This window comes from Hypomesus transpacificus, chromosome 23, assembly GCF_021917145.1.
Source record: "Hypomesus transpacificus isolate Combined female chromosome 23, fHypTra1, whole genome shotgun sequence".
Lineage (NCBI taxonomy): Eukaryota > Metazoa > Chordata > Actinopteri > Osmeriformes > Osmeridae > Hypomesus > Hypomesus transpacificus.
Window position 1 is genome coordinate 20,375,148 of NC_061082.1, and position 18,994 is coordinate 20,394,141.

Sequence of the window (18,994 nt, forward strand, 5' to 3'; positions counted from 1 at the left end):
TAAGAGGTGCCTAAACATGCTGAGAACATCCTCTGAAGACATTCAGTTCACAGACACTAGTGAGCTTCTGTAGGTATGTTTCATCCGTTGGCAAGACTTCTCACATCAGACCAAGAACATGGCCCAACATGCCAGTGTGTATTAGCTGAGAATGTCCCCTCATGTTTTAACATTCAAAAGTGCTTATATATAAACTCCTCCAAAAAGGTTCAGAAACTTTATTTCGGTCGATTATTCCTCCCCTTCAATGATACCAATTGTTATTGTATTTTTTATCGTTGGAAAGCCTGATTAGACATCTTTACAACTTGTAAGGATGGTGCATTAGTGGAACGGGTAACACAGCTAACCGTGTGGGTAGCATCCCCCAAAAAAGTGCCAAAAGCCCCTGCAATATTCTTCTGTTGGTATTCACTCGTTTTGAGCTTGAAGTGGGACCAGTTTGGGCATGCCAGAGTGACCAACGCAACCATGATGGCAGCCAACGGTGTCCGAAGTGTATTCCTTTATAACAAAGAATTTTCCCTGAAGCTAAATCAACATGCTTTTGTCTTCACCTAGTGGCCAGTACAAAAAGGTCACCGTGAAAAACAACATACAAAAACAAACAATTACACCATTCATGTGATGCCATGCAATTTTATTAAGCCGTTATAAGTGCTAAGATTATTTTTTTAACAAAACATTTACCAACATGAGTCAAATCAGAAATCTTCCCTATCCCTTCTTACATAACTTACATTTTACCCCCCACCAATGCCCATTGGTCCTTTTAAGATTACAGGGCTTCTCATACAAACTTGTATAAAAAGGCACAATTAATGCTGGCAAAGACCAAATACACCTGCAAAGGTCGACTTTAGAAGTCGCCAGGCCTAAAGACCAGGACCACTTCAGAACTTGAACTGATCCGGTTCTACGTCACTTAAGACACAAATTCTTCTGACATCCCATGTCTGTCCCATCACGTTGTGTGTAAACCTCCCCGTTTGTCTTCACAGTTGCCATCCCTCGGAGCATGCCGTGGCTCCCTCAACACTTGCGGGGCTGCTGGATGCAGAAGCTTCTGGGAGAGTGAGGCTTCTCCACAGACGGGCGCAGCTTGCTGTGCCACACGCTCACCGGGGTCTCTGGGAAGTCATGGCCCAACTAAACAGCAGTGAAAACCATCATGTTCAGTATTCAATACAGTGACATCACATTCTGCATGGTTTAGTTTCCCACCAATCAAAACCCTTCAGTGATTAGGAAAGAGAAGAGGGGGTTTAGTGAATGTGGATGTGTAAGACACCCCTGACATGGGTCCAAACATCTGTTAACCATCACTAGTGGACGGTGACAGAGGCACTACCTTTTCCAGAGTCCCAGCCAGAAGCACACTGACTTGCTGCATCCTGTTACCAGTGGCCGCGGACCTACAACAGCACAACACATTACTGGCTTCAGACATCAGATCACATATACGTTTTACAATGTAACTTATCAATCTATTGCCTGTAGTATCATTTCCTGCCAACGAGAGATTTGCAAATCCTGCAATGAAGCCAATAAAGACAACCTTACACTGTGCACACACAGGCTAACAGGGGGTGAAGGAGTGTTCCCTGATGAGAGGTGGTACCTGGGTTTATCAGGCCTCCTGGTCTCCTTCTCAGGGTTCACATGGCTGGTGCCCTCCTCCCAGCTCTTCTTGGCCACGCGCTTACCTCCAGCCTTCACTAAGACAAGAACCAACCAAGACTGAGATATGACACTTGTTCTCTTTTACATGATTCTAGTTAGATATAAGCTGGAGTTGTTCTGTCGTCTATTATCCAACAAACTGCAATTGATCAACTTCTATTGACATGAATGGGACATACTTACACGATTAAACCTGGGAAGCCACGGCGTACATAAGTTTGTTTTTAATTTTATGGCATTGATAGGTTTAGTAAAAGTTAAGAACCTACATCCTGTTTTCTTCGCAACACCGTCGCCTTCTACTCCAGGGATAAATGCATGACGATGAATGCCACTTTCTGCACGGTACATTACTAGAACACTATGTGCCGTTGAGGTAACCGCGGCTATAGCGCCGGAAGCAGATCTGTCGGGCTACAACTTGTTTTTGACTTGAGTGCAACAACCAGATAAGTGGAAAAAGACAGCAGACTAACACACAGATGTTGCTGATGAGTTAGAATGAGGCCCATTCTCAATTGTTGTCACCATGGCAACAAAAGTTGACTACTAAATATTTTAATTATTTATACATTGCACGCGCATGCTTTGCATTTCGATGCATATTACTGTCAATATTATTTCCGTGTTGTAAACTTCAATAAAGCTATTAGTGTTGTGCCCCTTCATCCAAACTTCTTCAGCTCGCTTGTCCAAACCAGAATCTTTTTAATCTTTTTCTATGGCTCTGGTCCAAACAAACTGATTTGAGCACAGTGCGTAGGCTACTGTGGTCGCACAAAGGATTCTGCACTCTGGTCACGCCTTGCGCCCGAATCCAGATAGGATACATTCAATACTTCCATTATTGCATCTCAAACGCCAGAGATTAATATCTGCGGTCTGTGCACGACAAACTATCGTAAACAAGTCACGTTGTATTATGATAAAATATTAGATTACTCGTGGCACGCACCACGTCCGTCTTCCTTGCCCCTCGCAACGTGTTATCAAATGTTTGCAACATGCACGGGGGATAGCTTGTAGACAAGACAATACCAACACTGCACCATACGCATTTCTATAACGCTATATGCATTACACACCGTTAAACAATGCAAAATGACCAATCAACCTCTTTTGTTGTTGACGATGCTCCTGATAATAATTTCCTCGGATAAAAAAAGTTACATTTGAGATAAATGCATCTTGGTTAAAATGTACATTTACCTGCCGGAGGATGGCCAGCCTTCAGTAAATGAGTTTCCACTCCGGATTTGGATAGTTGCACCATTTTAAACTTACTCAACAAAATCAAAACAGATGTAACTACAACGCCCACTTCAGTGTTTTTATACTGCTGTGACCACGATGACATCAGACAGCAGATGGAGGAAGACGCAGTACCCGCGAGAGTTAAAAAACAAACAAAACGCAGAACCCGCGAGAGTTGAGCATGGAATGATTGACTTATCTCTTAGAACAACCTTTTTACCAAGGGAAATATTTCAGATCTCTCCGCAGTATATAGATTAGCAATGATAGCACATCCTATAGGTGGCAAAACCTTCCTGCATTTTTACTTCTGAAGATCTGATGGCGCTGAATAGTTAAAGAGACACCAGAGGAACTATTACAGCTGTGTTGCGTTACATCAACATTTACATTTAGTCATTTAGCAGACGCTCTTGTCCACAGCGACGTAGGGTGAAGTGCCTTTCCCAAGGACACAACGTAATTTGGCACAGCCAAGAATCAAACCAGCGACCTTCTGATTACTAGCCCGATTCCCTAACCGCTCAGCCATCTGACTCCCGCTCAGGCTAGACCAGTGGTTCTTAACCCTGGTCCTCAAGTACCCCCTGTCCTGCATGTTTTAGATGTTTCCCTGATCCAACACACCTGTATCAAATGAATGGGTCGTTATCTAGTTATGCAGCAGCCTGTTAACAACCATTCATTTGAATCAGGTGTGTTGGAACAGGGAAACATCTAAAACATGCAGGACAGGGGGAACTTGAGGACCAGTGTTGGAACCACTGCTCTAGACTATCCCATTCTGTTTAAAGGTCCCTTGACATGCTGTTTTTGGATGCTTTTATATAGGCCTTAGTGGTCCCCTACTACTGTATCTGAAGTCTTTTTCCTGAAATTCAGCCTTGGTGCAGAATTACAGCCACTACGAGCAGTCCCACAATGAGCTTTACTCAGGACATGCAGTTTCTGTGTCTGCAGCTTTAAATGCCATGAGGAGGAGAGGCAGGGATAACTGCCATGTTTCAGTCGTTTGCAAGCCATGATGTCTCTGGAGGAAAAACTGATATCGCACTCGCACGGTCGTAGTTCATTTTGTCATTGGCGGGCCAGATTCTCTGGGTGGGCAAAGCAGAGAAAGGGGAGGTAACTTTTTCAAATCGGAGCATTTGAGCTTAAATTTTCTCAAAGGCGGAGAAGAATACCCAGAGCTTGGTTTACACCTATCAAAATGTGTTGCCACTGGGGGACCAAAGGCAGCCTAGGGGAACTCATATTAAAGGGGTCATTGACTACAAAACCGAGTTTAATTGTCATAGTTGAATAACGACAATTCGGTGGGTAAAATGGACATACCGAGAACCTCAAGTCCCATTGACACCTCTTTACTATAAAAATCTCACAATCAAAAAATGTAGCTGTAAAATGGTCGGTTTCCAAAAAAACACCAAACCTGACATTGGTTCTCCACCCTTTTTGGCTCTGGTCTGTACCTTTGTCACACCTCAAAATGTAGATCTCAGACACTAGTTTAGCTGTGCGCTGATCTGTGTACTTCCACAGGAATTACAAAGAAGAAAGTTTTTCAAGGATATTGAAAATGGACCACGGTTGTAAATGCAGTGATCCAGACTGTACGGGGAATGCTGACACTTTTCATAGTCTTCCCAAGGAACCAAACACTTGACGGGCATGGCTGATGTTTGTCTATAAGAAGATCCATGTGAAGTTCGACACTCAATTATTCATTTGCTCGAAACATTTCACCAAAGACAGTTTTGAAAACATTTTAAAGCAGGATTTGCTAAGCCGCTTTTGCTGAAAAGAGGTGCTGTTCCAACCGTATGCTCATCACAACCGCAAGCTGCAAGTATGATTTTGTCGCTAACAGTTATTAGCAATTCTAACGTCTCCTGTATATAGCATAAGTAGAATGTGTGACAAATTAGTTTATTCGCAATGGGGCTAACGTTAACTTTTCCTTACTGTGTTTCATTCTAATCGATAACCTGTGTTGTCATGTAAATCTACAATTCACGATAAATGTTTGGCTATGTTGCGTCTTTGCTCCGCAGCTTCGCTCGTTGTAAACCAACCAATCAGCACCCAGCTCATCTATATATTCATGAGCATACCATAAAAAGAGAAAATGACAGTTTCATTGTAGGGCTATTTCACATGGTTGCATTAGGGCCCATAGAACAGTACCCGGGCCATTTTCAGCCCAACCGATGGTACATCCCCTTCTCAGGGACCTTAAGGAACAGTGTGAAATACCTTATGAAATCAGTCAATGACCCCTTTAATGTTAACAACCTCCTAAAGTGACATTTTCATGTCATGACTTTAAATCGGTGTTGCCCTGAAGTCCCAAACACATCCACTAGTTGTATTCGGGGGGAGTGTGTTCATATTCGAGGGGAGGTTCATCGTATTGGGGGTGGGGTGGGCTAGTGGGTGTGTTTTGCACTTCAGGGTATATAAGATATCTTCAAGGTCACAAAGGCCATTAATACACATCATTTAAAAAACAAAAGTGAACTTTTATTATCCTTTCATGTTTGTGTTATGATGTTTTCCCATGTCTCTTTATGTCTTCATTTATTTATATAGAGATCTTTAACATGGTGCAAGGTTTAACCAGTGCAGCTCAGCACAAACCAGGTGACATGTTTTTGTATTTACAATAAAATGAAGGAAATGTACAAGTCTCCATGGCAACAACAACAACACGTCAACACTGAGCACAGATACAGGGTGATCCCTCTGTACAACCTAACATCATTAGATTTACTATTATTATTATTACTATTCTTTTTACAGACGAGTTCATGATCCATTTTGGTCTAAGCACATACACATCTGCCAACTTGACTCTTTACCTCAAACCTTTCAACACATGACTCACACCTTCACCATGCTACCACAAGTACGTGTTTCAAAGGAACGTCACTCTAGATGGAGCTAAGCCGGCTGGCCTCATCGTCACGTCCTGTGCAGGCATCACACACAACCAGCCACAGGATTCCATCTTCCCTTTAAAACAACATAAAACCCAACATTCCTTGATTTCCTTCTTTGGCTCACATTCCACTTCGCCCTCTTCTGCTCCGCTTGCTTGGACCCCCTTACAGTCATATTCACTTTCAAAACAAAACACACAAATCAAAAGTTCAAGGAGAGTTTGTTCTACTGTGGCCCCCTACTCACTCCAGCGCAGGTTCTCTCCCCCACACAACAACTCATGTCTGTAACCATTTACGTGACTATATGTAAACTGCCCCTTGACCTGCCCCCTGGAGAGGGTGGTGGGGTATCTTCCCTCCCCAGCCCTCTCCTGGAGCGCACCTACACCCAGGAGTCAGGGGAGCCAGGGTATTGCTCCGCCCGGTAAGAAGGCCTCCGAGTGCTCGAGTAGAAGTCCACGTAGTTGGTGGTGGACTTGAGTCCGTGAGACTGGGAGCTGTAGTCCGAGGTGGGGGGGTAGGTGATAACCTCGTCCATGTAGGGGGCGTCGTAGCCGTGCGGAGACTGCAGGTACATTCTGTAGGTGTCGTAGTTCCTGCGGCCAGGCTCCTCTGAGTAGTACACCTGCTGGGGCTGGACAGCACAAGTGGCCATGTTAGGGAGGGCTACAAACACTCACACTGGACAGCACAGTGGCCATGTTAGGGAGGGCTACAAACACTCACACATACATTTCATCCGTTTTTGAATCTTTGCCGAGCTAAACTCAGTCTTTGAAATATTTCCAAACTAAATCATATTTGGCCATTATGCATAAACAAAGAATAACTTAGCAGTTTGAACTCTAGCGACAAGACAGCTGTGTGCCCTGACTAGGTTACTGGCCTGGTCTGAGGCATTCCTGAGAACACAAGCTCACTTAACCCTTTCTCTTCATCATCCTCCCTTTCTCTTTCCCTCCACCCTCCCCCCCCTTCTTGACTGAGTGCACATGGTCGAGCCCAGACAATGACAGTGGGCTGAGACAGCGCCAGGCCCATCCCTGTCCCGGCCGTCACATGCACTCTGCCGCACACAAAGGCTGACGAGGCCTGGGCCGCGCCCAACCCTCTCATCCATCCACTGGAATATGTGTCCGTCTCCTTGCGTTAGCCTAGTGGGCTGAAACAGGCCGCCGCTCCAGCCAACTGTGTCAGGCAGAGACGATGCCAGAGGACTGGAGCAGCTGGACTCACCTGAGGTCTCCTGGCTTCCACTCTGGTAGGGGAGGAGTAGGATGCTATGTAGTAAGGAGAAGGCTTCCCAGACCCTGCAACACAAGGGATTACAACATGTGAGCCTACACATGGAGGACTGTGAAACTGGATTCAGCAGCTACCACAGTATTACATAATATTGGACCCCAACACGTAGCCTCAAGGCTGGGGTCTGAATGTGACAAAGGGGCCGGCTATACAGGATGAATTGGATCGAGAAGTAGCACAACCTGCAAAGTTACACAGCTTTGCTGCAGTGGGTTATTGTTTGCTAAGCCCCTGGGAGGATATTTTCCTTTAGCAGATTCTTTCCGACCAGCAGAATCCATAAACGGATTTTCCACTGGCTTCTCAGCATGGATGATTTTATAGGCCGACTGGTGGATGTTTCTCAGTATGTAGACAGAGAGACAGGACACTGGGAGACGGGTTAGCAGGATGAGGAACAGTAGACAGGCAGGCAGACAATAGAAAGGAAGGCAGACCGGCAGGTAGGCAGGGAGACAGACAGACCAGCTGACAGGCAAGCAAAGCAGTCAGTCAGTCAAGGTAGGTGTGCAGGCAGGCAGGCAGGCTGAAGGGGTAGGGGTGTGGTGCCTGCTCTGCCCCGGGGAGACAGGTACTCCTGGCACTGGTCTGTCCTCCCTCCCCCTCCCCCTCCAGGGTGCAACAATGGCAGCTTTGTGGTTGGTGCCCAGCATGAGAGACTCCTAATGCACACAATCCAGCCTCCAAACCAGCCTCCAAACCAGCCTCCAATCCAGCCTCCAAACCAGCCTCCAATCCAGCCTCCAATGCAGCCTCCAATCCAGCCTCCAATCCAACCTCTAACACTGCTCAGCCTCCAAACCAGAAAGGGGATCTTGGATTGGATAGAGCAGAGCGCTCCCTGGTGGCCTGGTTCAGTATGTGTCTCACCCAGGCTGATGTGAGGGCTTACAGACGTGGCCGGGTTAGAATCCAGCCCAGGCCAGTCTCAGCAAGGCTTCCCTTCTCTCCTCTTCCTTCCCTTCTCTCTCTCCTCTTCCTTCCCTTCTCTCCTCTTCCTTCCCTTCTCTCTCTCCTCTTCCTTCCCTTCTCTCTCTCTCCTCTTCCTTCCCTTCTCTCTCCTCTTCCTTCCCTCTCATATTCTCATCTCATGCGTTCACTTTTCAATAAAGCAAATGTATAAATACACTGTGAACATACCTCTGAGTTTAGCTGTAGTGGACAGTATGCTCACCTGTATGTTGACCTTTGTGTACATTGTTGTCCCCTTGGTAGTTATAAAATTGCATAGTGGGCTGTGTCCTCTGGTAGTCTGAGCGCTGCTCCTTGATGCCCAGGACAGCAGGAGACGAGGTGGCGCTGCCGGCTGAGGAGAACACAGAATACAGGTCAGGAGAACACAGAACACAGGTCAGGAGAACACAGGACACAGGTCAGGAAACACAGAACAGAGGTCAGGAGAACACAGAACACAGGTCAGGAGAACACAGAACACAGGTCAGGAGAACACAGGTCAGGAGAACACAGAACACAGGTCAGGAGAACACAGAACACAGGTCATGAGAACATCATGGCCGCTTCAGGTGTAGATTTCACGAGGGATGACCGTGTGTGTGTGCTGGGCTCACCAGAGTGGTGCACAGGAGACATCTGGATGCTGCTGGTGGGCAGCGTGGGCTGGGATTTAAAGCGGTCCCGTTCTAGTGTGGATACAGGGGTGAGGAAGTGATTCTGGTTCCATCCATCCTGTGAAGACAACAGATGTTACCAACCAGAGAGAACAGCACCACGACAGCAGGCAGCCAGAACATATTCAGCACAGTCAGCCTGCACAGTCAGCCTGCACAGTCAGCCTTCACAGTCAGCCTGCACAGTCAGCCTGTACAGCCCTCCCTTGATTAGGATGCATCTGAATGGACTTTGCCACTTACGGGTCTGGTATTTAGGTTTGATGGCGGTGGGAGATACAAACCAAGGGCACCTCAAGTATAGGTCTTTGTAAATAGTGATGCTGCCTGCTTGGGGCATTCTTACCTTCTTGTAGATGGTGCGTAGGTCTCTGTACTGCCAAAGTGTGTTCAGAACCTGAGCTGCAGCCTTCACCACCTTCAGGGAGTACCTGACACACACACACACGTCATTGGAGCATAATCATCATCGACAAGGTGTCCTTTCAGAAACACTGCAGCTGATCTCATGGCACATTCCATTTGAAGCTTTTTCTAATGCAGCGTGAGTCAGGTTACATAAAGCATTATACCCTACCCTGCTGTACCTCATGTCACACCACCGCTACACTATGTAACACTACCTTAACCCCACCCCTACACTATGTAACACTACCTTAACCCCACCCCTACACTATGTAACACTACCTTAACCCCACCGCTACACTATGTAACACTACCTTAACCCCACCCCACCGCTACACTATGTAACACTACCTTAACCCCACCCCACCCCTACACTATGTAACACTACCCTCAACCCACCCCACCGCAATCCAAACCTACCCTACCTTACCCAACCCCACACTATTCAAACCTACCCCACCCAACCCAGCCCCAGCCCTCACCTCTCCCCCCGGCCCTTGGTGATGTTGACCAGCTTCTCGATGCCCCCCGTGTCAGCCAGGGCCTTGGCGTTCTCCATGTTCCTGCTGGTCACCTCGTGCAGCGTGCAGCAGATGGCTGCCACCGTCTCGTCAGACAGCAGGGTGGTGTTCCCCCCGGGCAGTCGGTTCACCAGGTCTCTCATTGCATACTTCCCTGGGGAGGGGAGAGAGAAGGATATAGATGGAGGGAGAGGGGGTTGAGGGGTGGAGAGATGGTAGATGGGATGCAGATAGGGATAGAGGGATGAAAGATTAGCAAAAGAAGAGAAAACTTAGCTCCTTTACCAGTTTGGAGACGGCCCAGGTAGGAGACTCCAGAGAGTGTAAAGGAGGCTGGAGATGAGGAAAGATATAACTGGTCAACAAATCCTTGTGAATATGGTCAGAGAGTTATCTGGTTGTCATGTGGTTTCATGCATTCCTGTGTGTGTGCGTTTGCATGCTAACATAAATTCCAAACTTTTACAATTATAAATCACATCATATGAGTTTAATTACAATGAAGCTCAGTTATATAAGAGAAAGGGGAAGAGAGAGAGAGTGAGAGAGAGAAACCTAGATGGAGAGAGAGAATGAGGGGAGGAGAGAGAGAGAGCCAGTCAGCATTTGGGATGTATTATGTAATGTATTTGTACTTCTGTTCACTTCCTCCAGTGGGACCTAGAGAACAAGGTGTACTATTTTACCGAGAGGGAAATATGTTGACTCAGCTTGAGCTTCACTGAGGAAGTTGGAGAATGTGTGCTTTATATATTACCCTGCCGTCTAAACACACAAGGCATGCTCTATCTCTCTGTCTCCCTCCCCCTCTCCCTCCCCCTCTCATTCCCTCTCTCGCTCCCCCTCCCTCAGTAACTGTAGATCAGTGTTCAGTGTATGCAGAATGAATTCTCACCCCAGGCACCCCATCCATGCTGCAGCTACATGCACAACGTGTTCTGAGCCCTATCCACCCCCTGCTCTGTCACTGGTCTGAGCCCTATCCACACCCTGCTGTCACTGGTCTGAGCCCTATCCACCCCCTGCTCTGTCACTGGTCTGAGCCCTATCCACACCCTGCTCTGTCACTGGTCTGAGCCCTATCCACACCCTGCTCTGTCACTGGTCTGAGCCCTATCCACCCCCTGCTCTGTCACTGGTCTGAGTCCTATCCACACCCTGCTCTGTCACTGGTCTGAGCCCTATCCACACCCTGCTCTGTCACTGGTCTGAGCCCTATCCACCCCCTGCTCTGTCACTGGTCTGAGCCCTATCCACCCCCTGCTCTGTCACTGGTGTGAGCCCTATCCACACCCTGCTCTGTCACTGGTCTGAGCCCTATCCACACCCTGCTCTGTCACTGGTCTGAGCCCTATCCACACCCTGCTCTGTCACTGGTCTGAGCCCTATGCACACCCTGCTGTCACTGGTCTGAGTCCTATCCACACCCTGCTGTCACTGGTCTGAGCCCTATCCACACCCTGCTGTCACTGGTCTGAGCCCTATGCACACCCTGCTGTCACTGGTCTGAGCCCTATCCACACCCTGTTCTGTCACTGGTGGATCCTGTGTGTGAGTGTGTGTGCATGAGTCCATCTGCGTGTGTGTGTGCGTGTGCGTGTGCGTCAGTCCCCACCTATGAGCTCCTTGTTCCTGCTGTCCAGGGCCATGTTCCTGAGGGCCGTGGACACAGAGCAGACCACGCGGTCGTTATCCATCCTCAGCAGCTCCACCAGGATGGGCAGGCCCTTCTCCTTACGCACCGCCGCTCGGATGTAGGCCGCAAACTAGAGGAGAGGGAAGGAGACATTCAGCATCTATGGCACGTATTTATGCTGCCTAAAACCTCTCTACAGTGAGAGGGAGGGGCGGGGAGAGAGAGCTCTCAAACAGCCAGCCCCACAGCCTAGTGGTAATATACTCACAGAAGAAGCCTATCACTGACACATACTCTCTACATCCTCCTCTCCTCTACCCAGGACAGGTGGAGGGTCTAACCCTCTCTCCTCTACCCAGGACAGGTGGAGGGTCTAACCCTCTCTCCTCTACCCAGGACAGGTGGAGGGTCTAACCCTCTCTCCTCTACCCAGGACAGGTGGAGGGTCTAACCCTCTCTCCTCTACCCAGGACAGGTGGAGGGTCTAACCCTCTCTCCTCTACCCAGGACAGGTGGAGGGTCTAACCCTCTCTCCTCTACCCAGGACAGGTGTAGGGTCTAACCCTCTCTCCTCTACCCAGGACAGGTGGAGGGTCTAACCCTCTCTCCTCTACCCAGGACAGGTGTAGGGTCTTACCCTCTCTCCTCTACCCAAGACAGGTGGAGGGTCTCCCTACCTTCCAGTTTCCGGCAGACAGGTTCTGCAGGGAGCCGGCAGAGCCCTCCAGGGTGGCAGGGTTGGAGCTCTCGGCCAGCAGGCCCAGGTAAGGCTTCACCACAGCCGGGTGCCACAGCATCTCAGCCCCCTTAGGACACTTGGAGAAGCCAGGGATGGGTCCCACACCGTCCCACTGGAGACACACACACAACACACACACACACACCCTAGTTAAATGTGGTGGATTTCATAGCATCATTTATCTATCTTCCCTCTCCCTCCTAACACCTCAGACTTCAGAAGAACACTTCTATGAGGACTAGATACAGTAGTTCTCTTCTGTCTGTTGCCTAAAGCACCATTAGCCCTGAGCCACTGGAGCAGCCCTGAGGGGTCCAGCCCTCAGAGGGTCCAGCTGATCTGTCAGTTTAGCACACACAGACCACATACACATTCACACACCACACACACACACCTGGTCCTCCTGCACCTCCTTCTTCTTCCTCCTCTTCTTGCGGCCCCAGCAGCTGGAGTCTTCCTCCTTACTGGAGCCGTCGCTCACCAGCCCCGCCTCCTTCCCCAGCAGCCCCTCCCCCTCCTGCCCCCCCAGAAGCCGAGACGGAGGCAGCTCCAGCTCCAGCCGGTACGACAGGTTCCTCAGCGTGCAGATACAGTTCTCCACTATCTACACACACAAGCAGGGGGGGAGGGAGCGGGAGAAGGTATGAAAGCGACAGACAGTGAAAAAGAGAAGAGAGAACATGTGAAAGATGAGAGGAGAAAGAACAGGTGAAAGAGAAATATAGAGCGTAGAAAGAGAAAGGAAAATATAGAGCGTAGAGAGAGAGAGAGAGAGAGAGAGAGAGAGAGAGAGAGAGAGAGAGAGAGAGAGAGAGAGAGAGAGAGAGAGAGAGAGAGAGAGAGAGAGAGAGAGAGAGAGAGAGAGAGAGAGAGAGAGAGAGAGAGAGAGAGAGAGAGAGAGAGGGGAATAGAAGAATAAGAGAACATGTCAAAGACAGAGGACACATGTAAAATAGCTTGTGAGGCTAACCCCTCTGCTGTTCCTGTGGTTCCTGTCTGCCTGTCTGTCTGCCTGTCTGTCTGCCTGCCTCTCTGCCTGCCTCTCTGTCTGCCTGCCTGTGTGTCCAGGCACACTGCTATGCTAAATTGTTCATTAAGTATGGAGGACACAGTCTGATAACAGATTAGAGAGGCTTCAGTTAGTCAGGAGATCTGAACTCTGACAAATGGATTTAATTGCTCGCTGTCTGAAGTTTAAATGAAGTTCTCCATTAGCTCAGCACTACATGCAACTACAAAACCAATTTAATGAGAAGTCAAAAAATATATTTGGCAGTTGACTAACAGTATTAAATAAAAGGATATACCACAGACATTGTGCATTTGTGAACTTATTTGAGACGTTAACAGTTTAGTTTCTGCTGCTTAGTAGAGTTAGGTTACACAGATATCTAAGTGGCTAGGTAGCATTCTTACAGACAACAACCATTATGTATTAACATGTTTATTTAGTTGGTGTGTGTGTGTGTACCTTGCTGTCGAAGTCAGAGGTGTTGACGCAGGCTTTGATGACGTAGAGCAGGGAGTCCACCAGACCATCACAGGAGCGCATCTGCCTCCTGGCCTCCTCACCTGCAGAGCTCAGGTTCCTGTCACACACACACACCACACACACATAGCACACACACACACAACACAACACACAATGGAGGTTGTTTAGACAGTAAAACAAGCAGCCAGGAGCAGCACAATAACATGAGGGTTTTAGAGCATGTTGAGGTGTTTACAGCGTTCTGAGTTAGAGCATGTTGAGGTATTTACAGCGTGCTGTGTTAGAGCATGTTGAGGTGTTTACAGTGTGCTGCGATAGAGCATGTTGAGGTGTTTACAGCGTGCTGAGTTAGAGCATGTTGAGGTGTTTACAGCGTGCTGCGTTAGAGCATGTTGAGGTGTTTACAGCGTGCTGAGTTAGAGCATGTTGAGGTGTTTACAGCGTGCTGAGTTAGAGCATGTTGAGGTGTTTACAGCGTGCTGAGTTAGAGCTTGTTGAGGTGTTTACAGCGTGCTGCGTTAGAGCATGTTGAGGTGTTTACAGCGTGCTGCGTTAGAGCATGTTGAGGGGTTTACAGCGTGCTGCGTTAGAGCATGTTGAGGGGTTTACAGCGTGCTGAGTTAGAGCATGTTGAGGTGTTTACAGCGTGCTGAGTTAGAGCATGTTGAGGGGTTTACAGCGTGCTGAGTTAGAGCCTGTTGAGGTGTTTACAGCGTGCTGAGTTAGAGCATGTTGAGGTGTTTACAGCGTGCTGAGTTAGAGCATGTTGAGGGGTTTACAGCGTGCTGAGTTAGAGCATGTTGAGGGGTTTACAGCGTGCTGCGCACAGGTGGGATCCATTCTGCATGAGCTCTGTGTGTGGTCAGAGCGAGGCCCTTCTGAACGCTCTACGGGCCACGCGTCTCTAACGGCTGCTCAGACAGCCAACTCCTCTGACGCCTTCAGAGGGCAGAGCTGGGAGGAGGAAGGAATACAGCCTTGACCTCATCAGTGGGCGTGTCATGTTCGCCAGAGTAGAGAGACTATAGCAGTCCTCATCAAGTACTCGTCAATGATGCAAACCTATTTTAGAAAGAAAATCAGCTCCGCCTCATTCACCAATATACTAAACCTAATGCTTGGTGACACTGGGCCTCATTCACCAATATCTTCCTAAGTTATTTCTTACATTTGTTCTTACGAAAGTTAAAAAAGTCTGTGTGATTCATGATGTGTTTCTAAACAGCAAAATTGTTTGCAGGTGTGGTCTTAGAATGATGAATCCCAATATGTTGTAAGTTGAAAGCTCTAGCCCCGTTGCTTCTATTTAGCACAGGTAAACGCCCCGTTAATTCCCATAAAAGGCCATGAGATGGCAGGGCCACATGCACACTCAGAGAAACGTCGAAAATACGTGGTAAAAACGTGGTAAAGATGGTGGAGGCCTCGACAAAAGACAGAAAAACGTTAGTAATTCTGAAGTGGAGGTACAGATGTAAGAAGTTAGCGACAATGGACACATCATATTTAATAGCGTCAGCGGTGGATACAAAGCAGTAAATAAAACCGATGCATTGAATGCAATTACTCATGTAGTGAACGCTGTATCTGGAGAAGGGCGCAGAACTAATGAAGTGAAAAAGAAATGGTTTAACTTTGAATTCTGAAGCAAAAAAAACACATTTCAAAACATAGCCTTGAGGACAGTTGACTGTTACAAATATCCATGAGGACTGCTCTTGGTAGCCTCAAGAAACCAACAGGGACTCGTCACTCTGCAAATCAATCGGTATGGTCACGGAAGATGTGTTCCCTCCTCAGAGAATGATCTGCAACATTTTGCAGCAGCAAAAAATCCGTAATTGTGTGGTGTAGTCCTAGTGTGCGGAATAGGCCTACTTTGGGCCTATAAATACCGTGATAAGTCACTTATTATTGGATGGCAAGGTTCCCCGTTAACATAATTGCTTAGAATTGAAGGCAAAGCAAGGCTAGTTAATTATATAGGCCTAGCACAATTCATACACAATGGCAATTCAAAGTGCTTTACAACTGAGCAGACGTGTAAGTGTCGTGTGTATTTATTAAAACAAACATACAAACATATATTTATGTGTAAAAGTATGAAAATGATTAGTTGCAAAATTATAAAGGAGAGAAATATTCAATCTTTAATTAGAATGGACAAAATCGGAAGAACTTCTTATTTTGTGCAAACATGTCAGCTCTCTATTGTGTGTAAGAGTGCTCTTGGGTGTGCGTAAATTCTGTTCTTACCCAAGAACAAATCCCAAATAAGAAAACATTGGTGAATGCCAGAAGCAACGTGAAAACTGTGTAAGCGGGATTTGAGAACAAATGAGTTCTTAAAGGGGCAATTGACTGCAAAACCGATTTTACCTTGTCATTGTTGAAAAACGACAGTTCGGAGGGTAAACTGAACATACCGTGAATATCAAAGTCCATTGACACCTCTTTCCTATTCAAATCTCAAAAAGAATTTTTTTTGCTGTAAAACGCTAGCTTTTCAACAAAGCCACCGGTCCTACGTAGGACCGGTGATCGCCCTCTTATTGGCTCTGGTCTGTATCTTTGTCACGCCCCAGAATTTACATCCAGACCAGCCCGAGGTAGCGTCTATCTACTAGTTTAGCTGCGCGCTGCTCTGTGTAGGCTACTTATAAGGAATTACAAAGAAGAACGTTTTGAATTATAACAAGGATATTGAAAATGGACCATGATCGTAAATGCTGTGTTCCAGGCTGTACAGGGAAGGCTAACACTCACAGTCTTCCCAAGGAGCCAAACATTCAACAGGCATGGCTGCTGTTGTCTATGAGAAGATCCCGGCGAAGTTCGACACTCAATCATTCATTTGCTCTGAACATTTCACCCAAGACAGTTTTGACAACCTTGGACAATTTCAAGCAGGATATGCTAGGAAGCTGAACCTGGAAAGAGGTGCTGTTCCAACCGTATGCTCATTGCAACCGCAAGCTATAAGGACAGTATGATGTTGTGCTAACAGTTATTAGCAATGCTAACGTTTCCTGTATATAGCATACCAGGTAGAATGCTAAATACGTTTCTACACACATCAAATGACTCTAGCTAGACTAGCTGTAGTCGGCATTAGAAGGGAAGCTTCCGACAAATAGCCAGAAAACGAACTAACTGCTACAGTCTGGCTTAGTGCTAAGGCCTGTCTAGATAATCTATTTGAAAGAACTGGAGAAAGGCAGGTTCTAGATACAGGATACGTTAGCATTGCTAGTAACTATTACTAGTAACACCTAGACTGTAGGCATGTAAACAAGTTTAGCTTGCTAGTTAACGCAAGAGCATAAGTAGAATGTGTGATAATTTAGCCTAGTTTATTGGCAATGGGGCTAACGTTGATTCATGTTCCTGACTGTGTTTCATTCAAATAAATAACCTGTGTAATGAAAATGTACAATTCACGATGCATGTTTGTCCAGATCTTTGTCATGTTATTTTACAGCAAGATATCTAGAGCTAGCCTAGCTAGCTAACTGAAGCCGAGTAGAATCACGATATGGTTTGGTTGCTAAGCTGTAGCCTAACGTTCTACCCACCTAAGTCAATCCAGTTTGCTTCAACAACAGAAGTGGAAACAAGTAATGTTATCATTTCAAATGATATATAGTCAATCTGTTGAAAACAGTGTTGTGTAGACACAATAGATTTATTTGCACGTTTTTATTTCAAGTCTCCAACTTCGGTGTTTCAGCGAGTGCTGCTGTTGGCCGTGTTGCGTTTTTGCTCCCAGCTTCACTCGTTGATAACCAACCAATCAGCGCGCAGCTGATCTAAATATTAATGAGCATACCATAAAAGGAGAAAAGCTAGTGTTTTTTCCCGGGAACATTTCAGAGGATCTGTCAGAGGGCATAGAACAGCACCCGGGCCATTTTCAACCCAACCAATGTTACATACCCTATTCGGAGACCTTAAGGAACAGTGTGAAATACCCAAAAAACCCAGTCAATTGCCCCTTTAAGAAGATTTGGTGAATGAGGCCCAATGTGCTCATGTCCGAGCCCAGGGCTGCAGTAGCACACAACCTCCAACAGGGAGCAGCAGCCCGCAGGGGAGCGTTACCTCATGCAGCCTGTGGTGTTCCTCAGGACCAGAGACGAGTGGAACTTCAGCTTGTGGTCGTCGTCGAACGTGGAACTGCTCCAGCCAGAATGAGGGATTATCACAGTGTTGGTCATCGTCGTTAAGGCATCCCCAATGATTGTCATTTTAACTGGATCACATGAGGACAGGTTCCACAGCACCCCTGTGGAGTCACACACACACACACACGTATTATGAGAGACATGCACCCCAAGGCCTGGTTGTGTCAGCTGTCGTGTACAGTTAGCCTAGCCCTCGAGAACACTGGGGCGCTAGGCTTTTTATAGCTCTGCGGACACACACACACACAGCCACACACAATATCTCAACACGGGGCAATATGTGAGACCTGCCCCAGCACAACGTCCTCCAGGCTTCCTGAGCAGAAGCCATATGGTCGAGGCGACGACACTGAACTGAACAACAACTAGATTCCCCTCCACACATCCTGGTATGGCTGCATCACTTCCCCTCCACACAGCCTGGTATGGCCGCATCACTTCCCCTCTACACAGCCTGGTATGGCCGCATCACTTCCCCTCCACACAGCCTGGTATGGCCGCATCACTTCCCCTCCACACATCCTGGTATGGCCGCATCACTTCCCCTCCACACATCCTGGAATGGCCGCATCACTTCCCCTCCACACAGCCTGGTATGGCCGCATCACTTCCCTGGCCCTCCTCAGCTCTGAGGTAGCCAGTGACGTGGCTGAGGATTGGCCGGCATGTAGCGTGTTGTTGTGATTAGCTGGCTGAGCCGTAGCCTAGGCTGAAATCTGCAGGGTTCTGCTAACCTTGGAGTCTACTTCTCCAGCTCCCGTACTCTCACACACACACACACACACAGGCATGCACAAAGGAACGCTTCCATGCATGCGCGCGCACACACACACACACACAGGACTGCAGACGCAGCACACGGAGCTCTATACCTCTCTTTCTTTCGGTGTCTCGCTGACTGGATCATCTCTTAAAAGGTGTGTGTGAGAGAGAACAAGGTGTGTAAAAGAACGTGCTTATGTGTGAGTGTACATGTGAAAAAGTGAGAGAGAGGGAGGTAGAGAGGAGAGAGAGACAGAGAGAGACACAGAGGAAGAGACAGAGAGGAGAGAGAGAGGAAGAGAGAGAGGGAGAGAGACAGAGAGAGAGACACAGAGGAAGAGACAGAGAGGAGAGAGAGAGGAAGAGAGAGACAGAGGGAGAGAGACAGAGAGAGCTCATGAGCAGTTCTAGCTAGTTTCTTTGAGCTCTCTTAAGTCTAC

At 47.5% G+C, this 18,994-nt stretch overlaps 2 protein-coding genes across 4 annotated transcripts in view; both read right to left on the minus strand.

Annotated features, from left to right (window-relative positions):
• Positions 1-619: 619 nt before the first annotated feature.
• On the minus strand, positions 620-3,035 carry LOC124485235 (death-associated protein-like 1-A). Its single transcript, XM_047046698.1, has 4 exons — positions 2,893-3,035; positions 1,622-1,718; positions 1,352-1,415; positions 620-1,149 (listed from the first exon to the last, which is right to left on the minus strand). The coding sequence occupies exons 1-4, from the start codon at positions 2,954-2,956 to the stop codon at positions 1,033-1,035; spliced, it is 342 nt and encodes a 113-aa protein (XP_046902654.1). The 5' UTR covers positions 2,957-3,035; the 3' UTR covers positions 620-1,032.
• A 2,403-nt stretch (positions 3,036-5,438) lies between these two features.
• Positions 5,439-18,994, minus strand: part of LOC124485052 (plakophilin-4-like) — a 38,288-nt gene continuing 24,732 nt past the window's right edge. For all 3 annotated transcript variants that reach the window (XM_047046338.1, XM_047046334.1, XM_047046337.1), the window contains 11 exons: positions 17,710-17,893; positions 13,588-13,705; positions 12,511-12,720; positions 12,055-12,228; positions 11,357-11,507; positions 9,703-9,895; positions 9,162-9,246; positions 8,756-8,873; positions 8,362-8,493; positions 7,119-7,192; positions 5,439-6,516 (listed from right to left, as the gene is read on the minus strand). In XM_047046338.1, the coding sequence (XP_046902294.1) occupies positions 6,265-6,516; positions 7,119-7,192; positions 8,362-8,493; positions 8,756-8,873; positions 9,162-9,246; positions 9,703-9,895; positions 11,357-11,507; positions 12,055-12,228; positions 12,511-12,720; positions 13,588-13,705; positions 17,710-17,893 (1,691 nt within the window). In that variant the 3' untranslated portion in view covers positions 5,439-6,264. The remainder of the gene's footprint in view (positions 6,517-7,118; positions 7,193-8,361; positions 8,494-8,755; positions 8,874-9,161; positions 9,247-9,702; positions 9,896-11,356; positions 11,508-12,054; positions 12,229-12,510; positions 12,721-13,587; positions 13,706-17,709; positions 17,894-18,994) is intronic.